Below are 11,952 nucleotides of genomic sequence, written 5' to 3'. Positions count from 1 at the left end.
CCTTGACGGGTGTATGGAGGAATAGGGAAACCTCCCTGGCCCTGTATTTGGGCTATAAGTTCCCTCATAGCCATGTTTTGGCTAGCAATGTCCCTCATATTAGCTGCCATGGCGACCATTTCTCTTGACAGTTGGGCCGTCGTACACATTCCACATCTTCTGTGGTTGTGGTGGGGTCTATGCCGAGCTGCTGGGGTAGCTGCTTGAGGGGGCACATTAGCATTTTCTCTTACCCTCTTGGGGGTGTATCTTCGTTTGAACTCATTTTCCTTATGTCTTACCCTTCAGTTTTTTGCTAATTCGTGAGGCTTCCTCTTGTTCTTTTTCAAGAACAAATCATTTTTCAAGGGGGATGCCCAAATATTCTTCTTTAACAAGCTTTCACCACAAGGTTGTTTGTGGTTATGGTGTGGTTTCCTACAGGCAACGTCAATCTGTTGACCCCAATAAATGTTGCCAACAGATACTGGACCTAGGGGTGAACACGGTTCAATTTGGGCGGTTTGCGCTCTATTTTCAACTCAAACCATTTTATGCTGTTTGGAATTTTTTCAAACCAAATCAAATCATTTTATTTTTCAAACCACACCATTATTTGCGGTTCGTTCGGTTTAAATCCACGGTTTTTCTATCGACATTATAACAATATGTTTAAAACAAGTTAACATATAAATGTAAACATGAACTAATAACGTTAAATGTTAAATTACATTCATATTTGTCTAAAATTCGATCTATAAATGAAAAACATATTATCAAGTTAGGATCTAGCAACAGGCACTCCGCTCAAACTTTTGTGAGCAATAATATCAAAATAAGTACAAGAGTACTAACCTCTCATTTGATAAAAATTGGATTACTGCTCCTTGTTGTAGAACATGATTCGGCCTCTGCATGATACGTAAATATCAAATTATTTATTAGTCCTTATTAATGATATTAACAAGCAACTAAGAAACAATATGAATAAAAATATCAAAATTGATAATAGAAAATAAATGTCACCTTCTACTGCTTTCTCTGAGTCATTCAATGATTCTGCCTCATCCAAATCTCGGCGAAGCACTATAGGTTCATTGCTGCTATGCAACCAATTCTTCGTGCATATTAAGGTCTCAACCATCTTTGCATTCAATGAACTTCTAAAGGAGTCAAGAATCCGACCACTCGTGGAAAATGTCGACTCTAAAGCAACCGTGGATATTTGAATTGCTAATACATCTTTGGCAATTTTAGAGAGAATCTTGTACTTGTGCGCGTTCAATTTCCACCGTACTAATACGTCAAATTTGGGATCAATTAAATCTTCACAACGATCAGACAAATAATCAACCAAATCATTCTTCTCAGATTGCGTGTTTTGCATAAGTTTAGCTTTAAAAATAGAAGGAATTTGTTTAGAAAGACCGAAAGCAGGTTGTGAAGGACTTGAGCTACTATTTTTGGTAGCCTCCTTTGATGAAGCCGATGGTGGAGTGATTGGAGTTGACATTTCTTCATAGCATGCATACAGTCTGTGGAGTGTCTCTTCAAATCTTTTTAACAATATTTTTGCAATTTCTACATCGTAAATAAGTTCGAACCCGACTTTAAGAAGTTCCAACTTGCATCTTGGGTCAAGAACTATTGCAATGAACAACAACTGATTAAACTTTTCAACGTGGCCCCAATACTTATCATATTTTTTCCGCATACTAATTGCCATGGATCCCATCAAAGTGTTAGGCTCTTTAGCTAATTCATTCAACTCTACATGAATTTCAAATATTTCTTGAAAGAAAGAGTTAGAAGTTACATACTTCGAGCCACTAGATTTTAAAGTCATTTTATAGAAAGTCTTCAAGAACCTAACAAATACTTCTACTTGATCCCATTCGACATGTGTTGGTGGTCCATTTATATTTCTTCCATCGGACCTTTCGTCATTAAAATAATTTGTATAGTTTCCATCACTTTCCAAACCAACAAATGTTTTTTTAAACTTTGTAGCAGCTTGCAACATCAAGTATGTGGAATTCCATCTAGTTGTGACATCCAAACACAACAAAGCTTGAGACTCAATATTAGCTTCCTTGCAACTCTCCTTAAACCTTTTTAGTCGTTTTGGGGAAGATCTAACAAATCTCTACATTACGAATAGCTAAAATAGCATGGCTTATTTCTTTCAAGCCATCACAAACAATCAGATTGAGTATATGATCACAACACCTCATATGAAGCATTTCTCCACCCGGTACTAGACCGTCCTTCTTCTCCTCAAAATAACTCTTCAATCTCAATAATGCTACATCATTCGAAGAGGCATTATCAACAGTTACACAAAAAATCTTATTGATTCCCTTGTCTTTAAGACAAAAAATCAACTCCTTTCCCACCGTATCTCCTTTATGGCTTGGGACTTGAATGAAACTTATAATCCTTTTTTGAAGTTTCCAATCATTACCAATCCAATGAGCAGTTAAACACAAATAACTAACATTCTGTATTGACGTCCAACAATCAGTAGTTAAAGAAACTCTATGTTGACCCAACTCTTTCTTCAATTTCTTCTTCTCATTTAGGAACAAATTATATATATCTCTTGCTACTGCCATCCTTGAAGGAAATACAAATCTTGGGAAAAAATACCTTGTGTAACCCTGAAAACCTTCATCCTTCACATGTCGAAACAATAACTCAGACAATATGAAATACCTTGTAATCTATTCTTTAACTTCTTTTTTAGCAAACTTAGCAAGTTCTTCTTGACTATCAATACCCTTAGAAAGCTCTTCGGTTTTAAACATGTTATAACCGGTCATTTTCTTTTGCTTTTTGTCTTGAACTCTATATGGATACTTCTTGCACAAATGCATGATATGATTTCACAATGTACTAGTTCCGCAGTTTTTTGCATGATGCTTATATGTTTATCCACAATAATTACATTCTGCCTTCTCATCTCCTCGAATTTTAAAATGATCCTACACCTCGGACCTTTTGTTTCCCTTCTTGCATTTTCCTTCCAATTTCATATCTTCAGGGTCATCCTCTAATGGAATTGCATCATCGGCTTCTTTTAGAATTGGATCCATATCTGTAAAAAAAAAAAAAGATTTTGTTTATGAGATAAAAAAAGAAAAGAAATAAAAAATTATCAATCAAATAACCAAAAATCTGAATTGAATTCCTTCTTAGATTCTCACAGGAAAAAATGAAAGAAACAAAGGATATACACTCTTGTCAAAAAGAAACAAGAAAGTAGTTAAATGAAAACTGTAGAGTGAATTTTTCGATGCTTTTGTTCAGTCCATGATTAAAATGGGAAATATAAGTCCATTGACTGGAAACAGTGGAGAAATCAGGGCTGATTGCAAACGCGTTAATTAGACGAGTATTTGTTATAGATTTTTCTATCTATAGATTAGAAAGAGAAGTTTGAATCTGTAATTTAGAAATCGAGTTCCATATGCATTTAAAACAGCAAATTTTCAATCAATAAAACTGTAATTCGATCTTGTTTCATCTGATTCTTCTGTGATAAATGTCAATGAAATATGAAGAGCACAACATAGTATTTACCCTGGTGAAATTCCCTCAAAAAATGATGTCGAATTTATACAGAGATAGCCAGAAGTTCCAAAAACTGTAGAGTGATGTTCGCAATGAACATAAATGAGCATTCTTGTTAAAAATTGAGACATAATAGTCGAATCAATTATTCATTCCACTTTCGCAGTTAAATTATTTGTAAACAGAAAGGAAGAAATTACAAACTTCTCCGAAAAGATCTCAGTATTTCTTCATGTCATCCGTTTAATAAATATTCCAACATAAAAGCCAATTCTAAGTTTGAGAAATACTCAAGAAAGACCTATAACCCTCCCGGGGGCAGTATCAAGATCAATGTCACAGAAACAAGAAATGCGTATGCAAATTGTTTGACTTAAAAAACTTAGTCTATACATAAATGAAAGCAAGCTGCAAAAGGATGTGGTGATTCAATTGACCAATAAAACTAATTATGCACTCAAATTGGAAAGAAAAACAGATTTGAAACAAACATGAAATTAAAGGGAAATATGAGTTTAGGCAGATATTGATTTTGGATTTTGGTTGAGGAAAAGAAGCTTAACCAACAAGAAACCAACTGGAAATCAAAACCCATATATCTATCAAGAAAGCCAACAACTTTGGTGTAAAAAAAACATCATTTTCTTGGTATATAACGAGTTCATTGCACAAAAATTCACAAAATAAAACTTAAATTTCAGACTTACATGTTCTTCTTCTATCTAACACAACTTGAAATGAAAGATTTTGGATTCGTAGGATGGGATTGCAAGAGACGGCTGAGAAGGGTTTTTAAGCTTGTGTGAGAAATCTGGAAATTTTGGGACTCTATTGAACTTAATTGACCCATCCAATTTTAACATAAAATGGGACAGCGGTTTTCTTTAAACCCGCCGGGTTAGGCGAGCCTATCATGGGCCAAATGCATGGTAATTAAAATGAGTAACCCGCTGTTCTTGAAAAAATTCTTGAAAATAGCCAAATGCATTAAGTAAAATATTTTTTTTATTAAAAAAGTTCGGTTCGGTTTTTTTTCGGTTTTTGAAAATTGAAACCTAAACCAAACCATTTTAAAGCGGCTTGGTTCGATTTGAAGAAAATAAAACCGCAGGTCCATGTGGACCCAAACCAATGACTTTGGTTCAGTTTGCGATTTTGCGATTTTTTTGTGCAGCCCTAACCAGACCCACCCGCGCTCACGTAAGCGAAAGTACAATACGCCAAGACACGTGGACGGTCTAAAAATGATAGATCAAGGACGTGGGAGTAGCTCAACGACGTGGGATGAGAACGTTCGAAATCCGGTGAGATGATCGTAAACCGATTGTACAATAATTACCAATCGGTATTTGCTAATGTGTGTCTAAATATGTATGAAGTTGTTTACGTTGCAAGATAATAAGAAAGAGAGAGTTGAGTAAATTATGATTTTTTGTATTGATTCTTGCATTAGCCTTTGTATGGGGGTACGTAGGGGAGTATTTATAGTGTCACTAGTTAGATCGTGACCTTTGGTTCGGGGTACACGTGGCCTCATCTGATTGAGTTACATGTCAAATCGTAGGCATCAGCCGCACCTAGCCTGTTATACATTTATTGATTGGCAGAGCCGCCTCTATTAGTGACAAGACTTAATATTTAAACTCATGACAAACGTCCTATCAATCATTCAAGTAAGATCTTTGTGCAGAAGATCTCTTGGGAGAGGTGTCTATGGAAGAAGTTGGTTTGTGCTTCGGAGGCTGTTACCTCGGCTACAGAGCTTCGGCAAACAGGTCGTCGTCCACCTTCAAAGGGCCTCGGCATATGGGTTTCGGAAACTCATCATGGTGCAATGATAAATGGGCCTCGGTGTATATGGGCCTAGGCATCTGTGGACAGCTATTTTTGGGCCTCGGCTATGCAAATCACCTCGGATTGAGTGCCATGTGATTCGGCATGAGTTGACTGTGGGCCCCGATGGGTTGCCCAAGTGTGCGAACACGTAACAGAGGGTAACCGATTGGAATTCAACTATCAAGTTAGTTAAAGTTGAGCATCCTTATATAACCCTAGAATCATTCATACATTGATGGACCCAGCTGCATACTCTTGAGCTCAGCCTTCCTATGGGTTACATTGTGGCCTTTGACTCGACGGCTTTACTTAACCTTGTGGGGGACTGTTTTGGTCATTGAAGTAAATTTTTATTTTTTGTTTATCTATTTATATTGAATTTATGTACATCTCTAATCATTAGTCAATTGATGTTTTTCTCTAGATTCACCTGTCATCTGTTAGTCCTCGCACTAATGCCTAAGGAAACATATTGCAATTTGTTATTTTTTTTTATCCTAAAGCATTTGATACTTGTATGTGGTGAAAATACATAAATGGCTACACTGTGACAATTTCTGCAATTCATTAAGCCAGAGCTGGTGCCTTGTTGTGCATTTCTACAAAATTTCTTAGAGTCCGAACTTCAAGTTCCTTATTAACAAGCTTGTACCATGATTCTTATAAAGTTGATCTCGACATGAGAGCAAAGCCTTTGAGTGTAACCAATTCGAAATTGGAAAACACTGTGGTTCTTCTTCTCCTTCCAGTGATGTTAAAAGTTCTTTTCCTGTACCTACCATAACACTTTCATGTAAATCCCAATCAGACCATAGAAGAACTCAATATAATCTTCGAATCAAGTTATTTTCCAGTCTCATTTTTGCATAGGAAAATTGTGCTCATGGAGCCATTGTTAATTTGTTGGAAAAAGTATATTATTTCGGCGCATTCAGCAGTTGATGATGATCAAGGGCAGAGCTAATACCCAGCAAGCTCTTACTGTCACCCGTGCTGGTTCCACCAATTTTTTTCCTTATAGCGGTCGTTGAATGGCCATCTGTACTCACCTGAATTCTTGGATCCGCTACTTATGATGATAAATTTTGCTTGGACAGTTATTTCAATGATCAAGAATTGAGTTGCATGTCTTGAATAAGTATATCTTCGATTAGTTTCCACGGATATTGGATGAATAATACAAATTTTATATAATTCTTTTGTAATCTAAAGAGTGGCTGTTTAAATTATGATATTGAAAAAGAAAAGGTATTGAACTCAATAATTTTAGTTAATTATTTGCAAAACTATAAAACAGTCTATAGTATTATTAGATATGCAAAAGTGATAAGAGTGTTGCTTTGGAGCGATCATGATTCACATTTTGAAAAGTCAAAATGAACTTTTGAGATTTAAAAATTGCTTTTGAATCAATTTGACTAGTTTTATGAAAAAGTTTTTTCTAGTTAGAAAAGTTTTTAGAGGAAGTTGATCAAATATAATTTTCTTTAAAGGTACTTCTGGAATATGTAGTTTTTTTAAAATTAGTTTTCAAACAAAAATTAAGATAGCTTTTTCCAAAATCTCTTCTATAGAAAATAAAAAACAAAAGCAAAAGTTATGCCACACATGCCATAAATTTGTACTTATAGTTTGTATGATGGGAAATACATGAAAATGACCTAAACAAAGAGACCATTTTTCCAAAATGACCTTTGACTAATTTAGATACCTAAAATACTCCTCCTTTTGAATATTGCATAATAAGTTAATATAATGTAGAAATCTGCATTTTAGTCCTTAAAATTAAATATCACTTGATTTTTGATAGATTTATTGCTTATAAATTTATTTGATTTTTTTTATATATAGATGTATTTGATTTTTGTTCGCTTTAAGTAGCACCCCCTAATTGGTATCAGAGTCATAGAGATAATGGAAATTAAAATAAGAAAAATAGATAATTATTATAAATTAGAAGAAGGAAGAGGGAGTGATATATTTTTAAAACCTATTTCTAATAAATTAAAAATAACGACATTAACAATAGTTAAAGATTTACCTAAAGAAATAAAAGAACAAATATTAGAAAAAATAAGTATGAAAAAATTATTAAAGAATGCGAAGATGAAGAGATTAATTTATATTATAAAGAGAAGTATGAGTGTACATAATAATACAAATTTGAAATTGAATAAGTTACTTATAAAAATGGAAAAAATACAAGATATAATGTTAATACTAAAAGGAATAAGAGTATCAAATAAAAGACAATTAATAAAATTAAAATGTGAAAGATTAAAATTTGAGAGTAAATATTTTAATATAGTAAAAAAAGAATTGGTAAATACAGATTTAGCTAATAGAAGATTTGGAATAATAATAAATAAAAAAGAAGATAAAAGATGTAAATTGATTTATATGTTAGAAAGATGACTAGAAAAAATTAATATGTCAATAAGTGAATATATGGAAAAATTAAAATCATTAATAAAAATGTTAATATATGATATACAGGACTTAAGAAATGAAGTAAGAGAAACAAGAAATGATATAAATATATTAAAAATTGAAATTAGAGAAATAAAAGAAAATAATAAAAATAAAGAAAAGAAAATAGATAAAAAATTAATGGAAAAAGAAATGATCCGAATAGGAAAGAAACGTATTGAGAAAGAGAATATGTAATAAAAATAGGAAGTATGGATGATGAATTTAGAAAGAATATATTACCAAAAATATTAGAAGAAGAAGAATCTAGAAAAAAAATATTAGGAAAATTAAAAGTAGAAGAAAAGGAACATAAAGATGAATGAGAAATTAGATTTACTAATAGAAAATTTTGATCAATTAAATTTAAGTGAAATAAGTGAATTACAAATTTTAATGAATACTGTAAGAGGACCTAATCCAATAGAAATATCTAAACAAGAATTACAATATTTAGATAAAAGTTATGCACCTATATATAATAAGTCATATAGACAATTTTATGATAAAGTAAGAGATAGACAACCACCTAAAGGAAATAAATATAGATACAGATTTGAATTAAATGATAATTATGATAAACCTATTAACCATGGAGTAACAAAATTAGATTTAAATTACAAAATAGATACTAAAAAGCCTTATTAACTTGGGCAAGTTCAATGATATTATTATTTTTATATGATAAAAATGACACATGGAAAAATATTGAAAGAAAAATAGATTTATTAATAGCATCTTTTGAATGAGATGTTAGAAATTAATGGGAATGAATAAGTAATAATAAAAAAATATTAATAAAAAGAAATGTACAAACAGAAATAATAAAATCAGATAGAAAAGGCATAGAAAAGTTAGTAGAATATATTTCAGATGAATTTTTATGAGAAAATTGGATAATAAATGCTGAAAGAGAAGAAATAAAAGAAAAAGACAACGCTAGAATTAAACTAATAAATTTAACAATATGCAATATGTATAAAATTAAATAATATACTTGTGAATTTAGAAATTATTGTTATGTTCAATTCTACAGTAATAAAAAACAAGAAATATACTAAGATATGTACTATAATAAATTACCAGACTCGTGGGGAATATATTTTAAAATAGAATTTGAAAAATATGTTAAAGACAATGTTGGAATACCTAGAACTTTATGTTCAAAAATAAATTTTTTATTTGAAAGATTTGCATGTATATGTCAACAAAGACAATTAATGGAAAAATCAAGAAAATTAACTAGAATATGTTGTGAAGATATGAAAAATTCTATACAGTGGGGATGTAATCCTGAAAGAAGGGTTAATAAAAGACCATTTAAAAATAAATTTTTTAAAAATTTAGAAATTTTAATAAAAAATATATAAAACATAGAAGAAGATAATATAAAAGAAAAAATATCCCATATGGTCAACCAAAAAATAAAAGTTATAAGAAAAATAAAATCCAATGTAAATGTTGAAATTGTGGAGAAATATGTCATATAAGTCTTGATTGTGATAAAAAGAAAGTTAAAATATTACAAAAAAATATTTGGAAATAAAAGATAAATTAAGTGAAATATTATATATTGAAAAATATCATAATCAAGAAGTTTATATAAGTGAAACAGAGGATGATGAATCTGAATCTGAATAAGGAAATAGAGCAAATAGAAAGTAATAATATAAATATACAAGAATATGAAGGAATAGAATGATATGGATTAAAAATTACCTTTGATAACAATATATTTAGAAAATTACAAAAATTATCTTTAGATTTAAAAATAGGGAAGTGGGAAGTCTTAGATAGAATTTGAAAAAGAGAAATGATAGCAATAAATGAATATCACAAAAAAAAAATCATAGATGTAAGAACAACATATGGACAACATAAATTAAATCTTTAGACAAAAAATACGGTTGAAGAACTATTAACAAAGGTTAGTAAAAAAAAAGTGAAAAAATCTAATATATTTATTTAGTAGGAATACAAATAATGTTTAAATCATTATTCAGAGAAGGGATAAACTCACCCTTAACTATAACCTTACATAATGGAAGAATAATAAATTTAAAAATAGCCATTTAGGAACAATAGAAGGAAATTTGGCATATCAAAAAATAATATTTACATGTTACCCAAAATATTGTGTATCATTGAAAGATAGAAACTTTAATGAAGTTTTAGGGTTCCATTTTAAACTGTAAATAATGATATCATGCAACCAAGTGATCAAATTATAGTTATAGAGTATGGAGCTTTATATACATTTACTAATTTTAATTATGGAAACATTTATTTCAATAAATATTATAGTGAAGTATATAAAGAATGTAAGGATATTAGCAAAATAATATAACTAAATAAACAAATAAGTTTAATTTCGGAAGAATATGAATTTAGTATAACAAAAAATAAATCTAAAATAACAGAATTAAATGAAGGAAAATATTCTAATAATATAACATCTAAGGATGAAAAATTAATCAAAATATCAAAAAATCTTAAAATATCTAATAAAAATCAGTTAGAAGAATTTAATAATATAAAAGAAGTAAAACTATATAGGAATGTTGGAAATATGAAAATAGAAGGAAATTATTATAATGAAAGAGAAAATATAAATGGACCAAATATATTAATAGATACATAAACTAGTGAATGTCATATAGCTTCAATCATAAATAAAGAATTAATAACTTATAAAATTGATCCATATAAATATGTAAATTTTGGTGGAAATGTACATATTATAGATTTGGAAGTCAAGATACCAATAAAAATAGGAGGAATATATCTTTTAGTACCGTATTATATAGATAAAAGTATGGATATAAACCCCCATATACTTTTAGGAATGTGTTTTCTAAATGGATTAGAAGATTATAGTATAAAAAGAGAAGGATTGTATATAATCCATAATGGATAAACTATATTATGTAAAAAGAACTAAATGAATAATCAGATAAGTTTTTCATTGGCTGTATATATACAAATTACTATTATAGAAACAAATATAACAACTTGTGTTTTAATAGATACAGAAAGTGATATAACAATATTTAAAAGTTTTTTGATAAAATCATGGAATGATAATAGTAATATAAAAATAACTTGAGTCACGGGAGAAAGTACCCAGATAATAAATAGTACCGATAAAATTAGTATAATTCTTGGAAGTAAACAAGTGACAATAAATAAAATTTATAAATATGATAAATTAGAATGTGATATATTATTAGGAAATGACTTTATACAATAATTTCAATATTATAAACAAATTAATTATATGATAATACTACAAACACCTTGTGGACACTTATTAAAAATTTCAAGAGAATTTAGACCTTATAGAGTTCGGTCAGCCCAGCGTGATGATAAATGGGAGAAAAAACCAATCATATTTAATGAAAAAAGAGAGTATTGTATAAAAAAAAGTTTTGAAAACGAAAATAGAAATAAGTATAGAAAAAATTATTGAACAATTATAAAAAGTTTATGGAGAAAATCCATTGTTATTTTGAAAATCACATCATCCTAAAGCCAAAATAGAATTGACAGTGAATGTTCTAATAATAGTCAGACCAATAATGTATACTATAGAAGATACACAAGAATTTAAAAATCAGATAAAAGAATTATTAGAACAGAAACTTATAAGATCAATTAATGGACCTCATAGTAGTCCAGTCTTTATGGTTATGAAACATTTTGAAAAGGTTAGATGAAAAGCTATAATGGTTATAAATTATAAAGAATTAAATAAATATACTAAATTTGATGGATACTTTTTACCAAATAATGAAGTTTTAATAAACCTTGTAAAATGAAAACAGTATTATTCCAAATTTGATTGTAAATCAGGATTTTGGCAAATAAAAATGGATGAAGATAGTATACAATATACTGTACTTAGTACACTTCAAGGAAAATATGAATGGTTAGTAACGCTATTTGGATTAAAAAATACACCACGAATATATCAAAGAAAAATGGATAATATATTTAAAAAATTTAATGAATTTCTAATTGTTTATATAGATGATATACTAATATGTTATAATAATAAAGAAGAATATAGGCATCATTTAATCCAATTCATAAATG

At 29.6% G+C, this 11,952-nt stretch overlaps 1 protein-coding gene across 1 annotated transcript; it reads right to left on the bottom strand.

The window, feature by feature from the left end:
* Positions 1-284: 284 nt before the first annotated feature.
* Positions 285-4,147, bottom strand: LOC111383189 (zinc finger BED domain-containing protein RICESLEEPER 2-like). The gene is made up of 8 exons (XM_023007266.1): positions 4,120-4,147; positions 2,970-3,076; positions 2,715-2,840; positions 2,589-2,654; positions 2,181-2,480; positions 1,013-2,125; positions 835-890; positions 285-417 (listed from the first exon to the last, which is right to left on the bottom strand). Exons 1-8 carry the CDS (start codon positions 4,145-4,147, stop codon positions 285-287), a joined length of 1,929 nt encoding a protein of 642 aa, XP_022863034.1.
* Positions 4,148-11,952: the final 7,805 nt, after the last annotated feature.

The sequence above is a fragment of the Olea europaea genome, unplaced genomic scaffold (assembly GCF_002742605.1).
Source record: "Olea europaea var. sylvestris unplaced genomic scaffold, O_europaea_v1 scaffold2622, whole genome shotgun sequence".
Taxonomy (NCBI): Eukaryota; Viridiplantae; Streptophyta; class Magnoliopsida; order Lamiales; family Oleaceae; genus Olea; species Olea europaea.
Note: the sequence above shows the minus strand (reverse complement) of the source record. Positions and strands in the feature narration are given on the sequence as shown.